This window comes from Chiloscyllium plagiosum, unplaced genomic scaffold (genome assembly GCF_037043375.1).
Source record: "Chiloscyllium plagiosum isolate Xiang-an unplaced genomic scaffold, Cpla_swu_hap1 HiC_scaffold_3, whole genome shotgun sequence".
NCBI classification, from domain to species: Eukaryota; Metazoa; Chordata; class Chondrichthyes; order Orectolobiformes; family Hemiscylliidae; genus Chiloscyllium; species Chiloscyllium plagiosum.
In genome coordinates, this window is record NW_028270141.1 from 99,642,374 (window position 1) to 99,654,991 (window position 12,618).

Consider the following 12,618-nt stretch of genomic DNA (forward strand, 5'->3'; position numbering starts at 1 on the left):
TCTCTCTGATCTCTCGCTCTCTCTGATCTCTCGCTCTCTCTTCTCTCTGATTTCTCTCTCTCTCTCTCTCTGATTTCTCTCTCTCTGATTTCTCTCTCTGTCTCTCATGTCTCTCTGATCTCTCTCTGTCTACCTCTCTCACTCTGTCTCTGCCCCCTCTTTCTGTCTTTGTCCCCCTTTCTCTGTGTCTCTCGTCTCGCTTTCTCTGTGGGTCTCTCTCTCTCCCTCCCTCCCTCCCTGTGTCTCTGTGTGCGCGTGTCCCTCTCTTTCTGTAGATGTGTCTTTATGTCTCTTTTCTCTCTCTCGTTCGCTCTCTCTCTCTCTCTCTTCCGTTCTTGCTTTGTCTTCCTCACCCACATCTGAACTCCCCACGGATTCAGAGTTCCAGTAAACCAGTGATTCCTATTGAGACTGCTTAAAGTTGTAATTTCAGGGAGTGTGGCACATCAGGCAAACTGCACTGTTTCTGAGTATATCGTTGCAAGTGGATGGTTGAAATTTCACATACACCTTGTGTATTTTCACATTCTGTTTGGTAGGAGAAATCTTGCTGGTGACCGACAAAGTGCCATTGAGATATTGTTACCAATGGTACAGTCAGAAGATCAGGTGCCATCTGATATTTATTGCCTCTTGGGCCGAATCTACAAGGACATGTTTCTGGACTCTGGCTTCCAGGACACTGAAAGCCGAGATCATGGAGCATTTTGGTAAGTGTTCATTCCGTGTTACTTGCACTCTAGAGATACTCAGTTTGAATTCCATTTATGTCATGAAGGCAGATGAATAACTCTGTGACTTCTTTCCTGACCGGATTACAAAAAGGTGTCATCAACTTTTCTTTTAAGGGGGCCTGAAAGTAGGGAAGAAGAAAGTTCTCTTTCTTAGTTATGCTGATATTCTCATTCAATTGTCAGCTCCTTCCTTAATGTGTCTCTTCCAACTGACATGATCAATCTACAGTGAATTCATGGAGGTAAAAACAATGACTGCAGATGCTGGAAACCAGATTCTGGATTAGTGGTGATGGAAGAGCACAGCAGTTCAGGCAGCATCCAAGGAGCTTCGAAATCGACGTTTCGGGCAAAAGCCCTCCATCAGGAATAAAGGCAGTGAGCCTGGAGCGTGGAGAGTTAAGCTAGAGGAGGGTGGGGGTGGGGAGAAAGTAGTATAGAGTACAATGGGTGAGTGGGGGAGGGGATGAAGGTGATAGGTCAGGGAGGAGAGGGTGGAGTGGATAGGTGGAAAAGGAGATAGGCAGGTAGGACAAGTCCGGACAAGTCATGGGGACAGTGCTGAGCTGGAAGTTTACAACTAGGGTGAGGTGGGGGAAGGGGAAATGAGGAAACTGTTGAAGTGCACATTGATGCCCTGGGGTTGGAAGTGTTCCGAGGCGGAAGATGAGGCGTTCTTCCTCCAGGCGTCTGGTGGTGAGGGAGCGGTGGTGAAGGAGGCCCAGGACCTCCATGCCCTCGGCAGAGTGGGAGGGGGAGTTGAAATGTTGGGCCACGGGGCGGTGTGGTCGATTGGTGCGGGTGTCCCGGAGATGTTCCCTAAAGCGCTCTGCTAGGAGGCGCCCAGTCTCCCCAATGTAGAGGAGACCGCATCGGGAGCAACAGATACAATAAATGATATTAGTGGATGTGCAAGTAAAACTTTGATGGATGTGGAAGGCTCCTTTTAGGGCCTTGGATAGAGGTGAGGGAGGAGGTGTGGGTGCAGGTTTTACAGTTCCTGCGGTGGCAGGGGAAAGTGCCAGCATGGGAGGGTGGGTTGTAGGGGGGCGTGGACCTGACTAGGTAGTCACGGAGGGAATGGTCTTTGCGGAAGGCGGAAAGGGGACATCAGCCATGACCAGGGCCTCCAAGCCCTCCGTTTTTCCTCTCCAGACGTCCCCAACAGTACCCTTCCACCGACACTCTCATTCGTTTGGCCGAACTGGTCCTCACCCTTAACAATTTCTCCTTTGAATCCTCCCACTTCCTCCAGACCAAAGGGGTAGCCATGGGCACACGTATGGGCCCCAGCTATGCCTGTCTCTTTGTTAGCTACGTAGAGCAGTTGATCTTCCGTAATTACACCGGCACCACTCCCCACCTCTTCCTCCGCTACATTGATGACTGCATTGGCGCCACCTCGTGCTCCCGCGAGGAGGTTGAGCAATTCATCAACTTCACCAACACATTCCACCCTGACCTTAAATTTACCTGGACCATCTCTGACACCTCCCTCCCCTTCCTGGACCTCTCCATCTCCATCAGTGACGACCGACTTGACACTGACATCTTCTACAAACCCACTGACTCCCACAGCTACCTGGATCACACCTCTTCCCACCCTACCTCTTGCAAACATGCCATCCCGTATTCCCAATTCCTCTGCCTCCGCCGGATCTGCTCCCAGGAGGACCAGTTCCACCACAGAACATATCAGATGGCCTCCTTCTATAGAGACCGCAATTTCCCTTCCCACGTATTTAAAGATGCCCTCCAACACATCTCATCCACAGCCCGCACCTCCGCCCTCAGACCCCACCCCTCAACTGTAACAAGGACAGAACCCCCCTGGTGCTCACCTTCCACCCTACCAATCTTCGCATAAACCAAATCATCCGCCGACATTTCCGCCACCTCCAAACAGACCCCACCACCAGGGATATATTTCCCTCCCCACCCCTTTCCGCCTTCCGCAAAGACCGTTCCCTCCGTGACTACCTAGTCAGGTCCACGCCCCCTACAACCCACCCTCCCATGCTGGCACTTTCCCCTGCCACCGCAGGAACTGTAAAACCTGTGCCCACACCGCCCTGGGGCGGCACGGTGGCACAGTGGTTAGCACTGCTGCCTCACAGCGCCAGAGACCCGGGTTCAATTCCCGCCTCAGGCGACTGACTGTGTGGAGTTGGCACGTTCTCCCCGTGTCTGTGTGGGTTTCCTCCGGGTGCTCCGGTTTCCTCCCACAGTGACAAAGATGTGCAGGGCCAGGTGAATTGGCCATACTAAATTGCCCGTAGTGTTAGGTAAGGGGTAAATGTAGGGGTATGGGTGGGTTTCGCTTCGGCGGGTCGGTGTGGACTTGTTGGGCCGAAGGGCCTGTTTCCACACTGTAATCTAATCTAATCTAAACCTCCTCCCTCACCTCTATCAAAGGCCCTAAAGGAGCCTTCCACCGCCATCAAAGTTTTACTTGCACATCCACTAATATCATTTATTGTATCCGTTGCTCCCGATGCGGTCTCCTCTACATTGGGGAGACTGGGCGCCTCCTAGCAGAGCGCTTTAGGGAACATCTCCGGGACACCTGCACCAAACAACCACACCGCCCCGTGGCCCAACATTTCAACTCCCCCTCCCACTCTGCCAAGGACATGGAAGTCCTGGGCCTCCTTCACCGCCGCTCCCTCACCACCAAACGCCTGGAGGAAGCACGCCTCATCTTCCGCCTCGGAACACTTCAACCCCAGGGCATCAATGTGCACTTCAACAGTTTCCTCATTTCCCCTTCCCCCACCTCACCCTGGTTCTAAACTTCCAGCACAGCCTTGTCCGGACTTGTCCTACCTGCCTATCTCCTTTTCCACCTATCCACTCCACACTCTCCTCCGACCTATCACCTTCTTCCCCTCCCCCACTCACCCATAGTACTCTATGCTACTTTCTCCCGACCTCCACCCTCCTCTAGCCTATCTCTCCACACTTCAGGCTCACTGCCTTTATTCCTGATGGATGGCTTTTGCCCGAAACGTCGATTTCGAAGCTCCTTGGATGCTGCCTGAACTGCTGTGCTCTTCCATCACCACTAATCCAGAGTGAATTCATTGTGTAAACTGAACAACTTGTTCATTGGTTTTATATTGCTCTAGTATTATGACATGGAGACAGATAATCCCTCTGTCCCTGTATTCTCAACATAGTAAAATTAAAATACTCATTCTCTCTCAAAATTGCCTGACTGGTTCCTAAACAGATTTTTTTGAATAACCAATTCCAGGCTTTGTGAAATTTATAGCTTAAACAAAATAATTAACTGTTTATAAATGATACAGTGAGGAGTCTTGAGTTTGATATTCAACAGTTCGAGTGATCTTTATAGAATCACAGAATCCCTACAGTGTGGTCATTGGGCCATTTGGCCCATCTGAAGAGCATCCCACCCGAACCCATTCTCTTACCCTCCAACCCTGTCCCTGTAATATGCATCACCCATAGCTGAACCACCCAGCCTGCAAATCCCTGGGCACACTATGGGCAATTAAACATGGCCAATCCACCTAACCTGCACATCTTTGGACTGTGGGAGGAAACCAAAATACCTAGGGAAAACTCATGCCGACACGGAGAGAATATGCAGACTCCACACAGACAGTTGCCCAAGGGTGGAATCAATCCTGGATCCCTCGTGCTATGAGGCAGAAGTGCTAACCACTGAGCCACCTTTATTCTGAGTTCTCTTACCATGCATGTGGCAAAGGCCAAAGACTGTTCCAAATCTGGCTTTCACTTGGGGTCAATTGCCGTCTTAATCACAGTTCAGATCAGAGGAGAGGTTAGTGATGCTGAATACAACATTTTTATTCCTTTTTGGGTTATCATAATTATATGCACATTGATGTTGTTGTTAGTCACATCCCCCTAATCTATGCATCCAATCCAGTAAGCATACAATCCAAGATGGACAACTTTATCAACTGCCCTAGCTCCTCCCTTATTCTCACGATGTTTACCAGATATCTCCATCATCTCTCTTTGGGATCTTACAATGCATCTGACTGTGGCACTCCTTCCCAGATATTTGTCAGCAGCATCACATTATTTGCCAATAACCTAAGTACTCCTTTATCACTAAGAACTCTTCCAAATTTGCTACCAACATTAATAAGATTAGGAAGGATATTCATTCCTATCAATTGTTATGAAATCTTTAAAATTAACTCTAATATAAAGTGACTACTGTTCTGTGACATAGTTGACAAATTGGTAACAACCCCTCTCCAACTTCAGCCTGAAAGATCCAACAAGCAGTCATTCTGACTTGCAGTGCAATTACAACCCTGGCTATTCTCATATTATAAATGAGTTTTAAACCAGAGTTCAGTTCTTGAATCAATCTTTTACTATTTCTGGTCTAAACGCTTTCCATTACTAATTTTACTTTCTTACAGTTGTCTGTGGTTGACTGCTCCTAAATTTGTTTCGCACTAATTTCTTGTTTGCATTTCTAAGTTACAATTACCATTAAGTTCAGAAAATGTAAGATCAGACTTCTCCTCCTTTTCACTAATAACGAACTAGGGACTGTGGCTTAACTACGCCTTTCAAAAGTACTGCTTAATAAAATGCTTATATGGTTAGAACTGCCTGTAAGAGGAACCCAGGTAAATTCCTTATCGTTTCTTGTCACCAGGACCTTTTATGACCACCTCCAACCTTTCATTATCTTATCCAATAACTCTGTATGGAGACCAAAAGTCTGCTACATGTAGCTGCTAACCCTTTCAGCCATCTTGTGTCAACTTTAAAAGCTCAGGTGGCTGTTTTGTCAACTTTAGTCATGGGCCACTATAACACAGTAGTTTTAGCAAAATATCATTAAACAACGGATAATCTAATTAATGTCTACAATGTAAGCCTGTCCACCACCAACAACAACACTCAAGAAGCTTGACATCATCTGGGATAAGTAAGCCCACTTGATTAGCACCACATCCACAAGCATCCACTCTCTCCACCACCGACATTCAATAGCAGCAGTGTGTACTATCTACAAGATGCACTGCAGAAATTCACCAAAGATCCTTAAAGCCTATGATTGCTTTCATCTAGAAGGACAAGGGCAGCAGATATATAGGAACATCATCACCTGCAAGTTCCTTTCAAACCACTCGCCATTCAAACTTGGAAATGTATCTTTGTTCCTTCACTATCACTGGGTCAAAATACTGAAATTCCCTTCCTTAACAGTATTGTGGATCTACCTACAGCACATGGACTGCAGCACTTCAAAAAGACAACTCACCACCATCCTCTAAAGAGCAACTGGGGACGAGGTATAAATACTGCCCCAGCCAGCGATACCCACTTCCGAAGAGAAACTTTAACGATACGTACTCATCTTTGATTCCAGCCCCCACTCTCACAAAGACAGACAGACAGACATAGATAAGGAACAAATCAAAAGGAAAATCAATGAGATGTAACTTGCCAATTCACTTAAGCTGTTTCCACAATGTCTAGAATCACCAATACATTGGCTGTATTTTGCTTCAATTCTGGAGACAGTGATCAATGCAAATAGCTTCCAGTAGGCTTTGAGGAATATTCATTTAATTCTTATAATGTAGGTTTCATTTTCTGAATTTTCAATGAGCTGATAACAGGTGGATAACCAAGGAACAAACAAACCTCCATCCTGTAGCTTTGGCAGCTACAATCCTGACAAAAACATACAGTTCAAAACCAGTGCACACTTTGGTTTCTCTGTTTTTTTTTCAAAATCTTCTTTGTTAGACTGATTGTCCCCATAATTCCCTATGAGACCCGAGTCAGCATTCAGTCATCTGCTTAAGCATAATGTCGCTCCTGAGTTGAGATGTCTGTTGTGTACTTTAGACAAAAATCAATCTGCAATTAACTTCTAAGTCTGGCCTCACAAACAAATATCGATTTGTTTGTTTTCCCTCTTTTTCTTTTCAAACAAGCTGCAGCTCACAGTCCAAAGGTCACCTTCGGCTCTCAGCTCACAGTTCATGGTTCAAACCAAAAATGATGGTTGTGACACTAGCTACAGAGTTACTGTCATATAATCATCACAAGACAGAAGGAAGCTATTTGGCCCATCAACGTCTTTCCATAACATAGAACAAATCTACTATATGTAGCTAACTATTGGGGTAAGAATAGAAGTGCATTGCTATATAATATATTTAGAAATCTTTATTTAGGCTCAAGGGTAAACATATTTCATCAAGCAAAATTGGATTAAGATGCACTTGTCCACAGTCATTTCAGCTGGAAATAAGGAAAAATGTGCTCAGACTAAGCCCAGGAATTTTCCTCCTTCTTCTGAATATTTTCAGTCTTTAAGAGTGAGACACTCTGTAACTGACTATGGGGAACTTTAGTCGTGACCAACACACTTCTCGTGCTTTCCTCGGACTGAGATGGCTCGCAGCCATTCAGAGGCTGGTACCTTCTGTCAGGATCTGCCCCACTTTAAAGGTCCAGGCTGCTGGCTCCACAGAAATACTGAATGTGTTAGGTCATTTTTGTGGTGGGGCTTGAGTCATGGAGAGCATGATGACCAGCAACCAGGGAGACGAAAGCAAGGAGCTGGGTTTCAGCAGCCCATGTTGCCCCTAGACTGAAACAAATTGAGATTCCCATCCTCAATGAGGCAGGCAGGCCACCCCACCATTGTATTTGGGTAGGCTGCCAATCTTCTTGCCTTCTGGGAATAAATTTAGTGTGTTACAGGCTGTGTTTAGACTGTTTGACAACTTCAGGATCAGGAAGGTTGATTTTAGGCCTCCTGCCCAGGATATTCCTGAGGTAGCAGCAAGAGAATTGTCTTTTTAATTTGATTTGATTTATTAATGTCACGTGTAGCTCGGTACAGTGAAAAGTTTTGTTTTGCGTTTGGTACAGGCACACCATATCATAAAAAGTGCTTTAGGCTAATAGAACAGAGTGAAGAACGCAATGTTCGGCTGCAGAGAAGGTGCACTATGAGCAAGATCAACATTAAATTTAAAATTTGAGACGTCCATTCAGAAGTCTAATAACAGCAGGGAAGAAGCTGTTGTTGAACCTGTTGGTACATGTATTTAAGCTTTTTTGTCTTCTGCTTAACAAGAGGTTGGGAGAGATTATGACCAAGTTGGGAGCAGTCCCAAGGCAGCGAGAAGTGTAGATTGTGTCAATGGATGGAAGGTTGGTTTGCCTGATGGACTGGGATGTGTTCACAACTCTTTGTAGTTTCTTACAATCCTGGGCAAAGCAGTTGCCATACCAAGCTGTGATGCATCCGCATAAAATGTTTTCTATGGTGCGTCTATAAAAATTGATAAGAGTCTTTATGGACTTGCTGAATTTCCTTGGCCTCCTAGGAATTAGAGGCATTGTTGTGCTTTCTTGATTGTAGTGTCAGTGCAGGTGGACCAGGACAGACTGTTAGTGATAATCACTCCCAGGAGCGTGACGCTGTTGACCATGTCCTCCTCAGTACCACAGATGTAGATAGGGGCATCCCCTCCACCTTACTTCCTGAAGTCGGTGACCAGCTTTTTTGTTTTATTGACATTGAGGGAGAGATTGTTATCTTCACACCATGCCACCAAGCACTCTGTCTCTTTCTTGTAGTCTGTTTCATCATTGTTTGAGATCTGGCCTACAATGATGAACTTGTAGAGGGTTCGTACAAAGTTTGGCTGCAAGTCATGAGTGTACAGAGAGTACAGTAAGGGGCTGAGTACACAGCCTTGCTGGCCACTGGTGTTGAGAATTGTTGAGGAGATGCTGTTGCCTATCCTTACTGATTGCGATCTGTGGGTCAGGAAATCGAGGATCCAGTTGCAGAGGGCAGAGCAGAGACCTCAGTCTCAGCATTAGGAGATTAGTTTGGTTGGGATTATAGTGTTGAAAACACAACTGTAGTCAATAGCTAGGAGCCTGACAAGGTTTCCTTATTGTACAGATGTTCCAGGGATGAGTGTAGGGCACGTGAGATGGTGTCTGCTGTGGACCTGTTGCAAGGGATGAAGGCAGACTGGGAACTAGAGTTGATATGAGCCATGACTAACCTCTCAAAGCACTTCATAATTATGGAGGTCAGAGCCACTGGGCAGTAGGCATTGAGGCACGGTGCATGTGTTTTCTTTGGCACCGGGACGATGGTGGTCTCCTTGAAGCGGGTGCAGACTTCAGGTTGTAGCAAGAAGAGATTAAAGATGTTAGCGAATACTCCCGCCAGCTGGTCCACACAGGATGTAGGTGCATGGCCGGAACCGCATCTGGGCAAGTCACTTTGCATGGGTTCACTCTCAAAAAGGCCAGTCTAATATATACAGTCATATATATATGACTGAGGGAACAGGTGCATCAGGGACTGTCAGGGCAGGTGACAGCGTTTCACTGACCTTCTGTTTGAAACAAATGTAAAATGCATTGAGCGCATCAGGGAGGGATGTACCTTTTGTCCACTATTCTGTTCTGCTTTGCTTTGTGGCCCATTAGCCTCGCCACATACTGTAGGTGCCTGTGTGGTTTGTTTGGGCCTCTTGGTATCTCTAATAGCCTTACGGAGATCTCTAATGACCTTACAGAGATCGTATCTGAATTTCTTGTAAAGGTCTGGGTTATCTGACTTGAATGCCTCATACCTGGGACTTCAGTGGGCAATGGTCAATTTGCCTGATTCCAACGCGTCCAATTATTAGCCCTTTCTGTCACCTTCCCTGCCACTTTTAAGGAGTGGAAAGTTTCCCCCAAAGGAGAAAAGAAAATGACACACCCACTTTTACGAAATATGATGCTCTCGCTCAACACCTTAGACAATTACCTTATTAATGTAATTCTGACTGAAATACAGTGATGACACAGTAAATTAGTGTCACTGCTTATTGCCATTGCAATAGCAGAGAAAATTATAAAATATTGATTTGATTTATTTGCCCCACTGAGTACTGTATACAACTGTATTGTAAGATATGTTGCTGACTAATTTGACTTGCAAATTGAAAAAGTAAACCACTTATTTGGTTTTTTGTGAAAGTTGACAATTGTGCTATGGTTTCCCGACTCTTCAACTTTCAATTGTGTTTCTACTATCCCACTACTCAAATTCAGCTGTAAAATAAATGTGATAGACTTAGTGTTCAGTTCGTAGTTGAACATACACATGGTTCTTAACACATAAGGGTACAACTGAGGAATATGAGAAATGAGCTAAATTGTACAATTTTACCTTCTCCACCGGTTTTGTGAAGTAGACATTATGATAACCACAGGTTGAAATGAACAGTCTGAGTGCCTTATAAGAACCCCTTTCACGGGTGGAAGAATAAACATCCCTTTATTCAATCAGCCCTTTATTCAATCATCTGTCAGTGAATATACCTCAGCACTGTGCAGCGGGATTGATGGCTTGGGTGGCTGATTGGGTAGGTGAGGATGTGCCCACATAACCTACCCAATGGGGAAACACTTGCTGATTATCCTTTGGGTACTGGAATACCAGGATTCTTCTTTGATTCAAATTTCCGGACTGCTTAGACCTTTACTTTTTTGCTGCTTTAGAATGAATTTGCAGTGATTTACGTCTTAACCAGATCTCTTGAATAAACACTGACGTTTTGTTCTAGGTGCTCCTGTGTGTGCTGGCTTACATTACATTAGTTATGTTCACTGATTCAGTAAATACTGAGGTGTTTATTCATGCAATTAACTTCCAGTTAAAGGTAGCCACCTGAACATGTAAATTTTCATTAACGTTGGATCTTCTGTTTAAGGTATGGAAAGGCCTTTGAATCTGAGCCAACAGTACATTCTGGGATAAATTTAGCTGTTCTCCTCCTTGCAGCAGGACATCAGTTTGACACATCCTTTGAACTGCACAAAACAGGTAATTCGTTTCAATTCATGTCTATAAAAATGTTTTTAAACCCAGGTTATATAAAGAAGTACCACGGTTAGCTACTATTCAAACTATTAGTTGTCATTGATGCAGTTTTCTTTTAATGTTACACTTGCTGGAATGTTTATCAAGGTATTTTGGTAAAGACATTTTGCTACAAGATGCCATATCGTCTGTTTGATAGAACTGTGGAATACTGAGTTGAGATTTCAGTCATTTGTACTGACATTTTTCTTAAATCAAATATTTTACCTTTTAACCTTTACAATTAAAAATCACTGACTCAGAAATAAAATCCATTATGACATGGGGGGGATATCTGAATATTTTTTCCTGCCTTCACCTTTCCCAATTCTTTTTTGCTTTTGCAAGTTTTTCGCTTGAAGTGCATCATCTCACACTGCTGAATGGGACTTTTGAATCATTACCGGATAATTTCCCAAATTTCTCTTTAACTAGTGTCACTTTGAATCACTGGCATTTTGCCATCTGGAAATGCCTGAACAGAGACATGCTCTGCCACTTCACTAGCCACCGGAACATTTCATTAGTCAGCCCAGTGGCACTGGAATTCCTGGGGCTCTGCATGAAGTGGTGCAGCAGCCTTCCCTGCCATCTGCTGGAGGACCCACTTATTCTATCCACATTCTGGGATCAGGTCATCGTAACTATTAGAACAAGTGGCCTGAACCTGAAAGAGGTGCCAATCCTGGTGCAATGTTTGAAAATTTGAGAACACTTTGTATGCCCAATGGAGGGAGCTCCAAACCCTTTTAGACTGAGAAATTATGAAGCCAGAAAATATTTTTCTCCTGTGGAGAAATGGGGGTCAAATGGGCTGAGCTTTGAAGTTTCCCTTGGCAGAATCCATATCCTCTTCTGTTGAACTGCAGTGAGGATATAGTGTCCGAGTTCCAGTGTACACTACAGGACCTGCTGTAGAATTAGTCAGGGAGGGGAGTCCACTCACATTCCTGTGCACCCACTGTATGGAATTTGAGCGACAGTTTGCAGGACTATTTCAAATATGCATCTGCTTTGAGCTTATGAGGGCTTGGTTTCAGTTGGATGTCAGATGCATCTGCAAAATTAAAAATAAATTTTCTTGACCACAACCGCGGAAAGAGGAAGTACTGAAGAGTGACAGGTTCTCTTGTTTGTTTTTTTGAATCAGCACAAAACTTCATGCAGACACTGAGCATATAAGTTCATACCCCCTCCCTAAACCAACATGTCCCACCTCCTCTGTTATAGTATTATGTTAGGGATTCAGTTTGGTGATTCCAGATAGGCAGTTGGGGCATACACCACCTATTTTGTACCCTGATGGACTTTCCTTGCCATTGAATTGAGTGAAAATGTGGTTTGTCTGAACTTGCCTCTCCAATGTTCAAATTATTAATATACTTATATATTACGCTAAAGTCTTGCTGTGGCTTTGTTTATGGTCTTTGAAAATGTTGTAAATGGATAACCTATTTTAAATTGGAAGTCCATCAGGTTATCAAATAGTCAGTCAAATAAGGATGGGTGTATATCTAAGAATAAACATAATGAATGTGCTAATTGCTGACACTGCCATGTTGCATCTTGTTTTTGAGTGATAAGTGGAAATTGGGTTGACCAATTTTTGGTTGTAATTTTCAATGTCAGATTTCCCTTAAAACTGCAATTTAGGACCATGTCAACTTCAGAATGTTCAGGGTTGCTGATTAAAACAAATGTTAGAATCCTTTTGATTCAGTCAACTAGGCCTAAAGTGTATTCACAGACCTACATAGCAAATCCAACAAAATCTGGGAAAAGACTGTGCTATAATATTGATTCTGCACTAATTGCTAGTTATGTATCATCCAGTTAATTGTAATATGCACTAAATGGATAGATCTTTCTATGAATTGATTGGCGGGTGATGCAGCATGTTTCTTCGCAGTTGGGGTGACCATTTAAGAAGGAAAAGAATGAGAAAATTATTCAAATGTATTTTTG

General features: G+C 44.2%; 1 protein-coding gene across 1 annotated transcript in view; it reads left to right on the forward strand.

Moving 5' to 3' along the window:
• Positions 1-12,618, forward strand: part of map3k5 (mitogen-activated protein kinase kinase kinase 5) — a 189,942-nt gene that overhangs the window by 78,062 nt on the left and 99,262 nt on the right. Inside the window, exons 7-8 of the mRNA XM_043685981.2 lie at positions 540-710; positions 10,505-10,617. Of these exons, the coding sequence (XP_043541916.1) occupies positions 540-710; positions 10,505-10,617 (284 nt within the window). The remainder of the gene's footprint in view (positions 1-539; positions 711-10,504; positions 10,618-12,618) is intronic.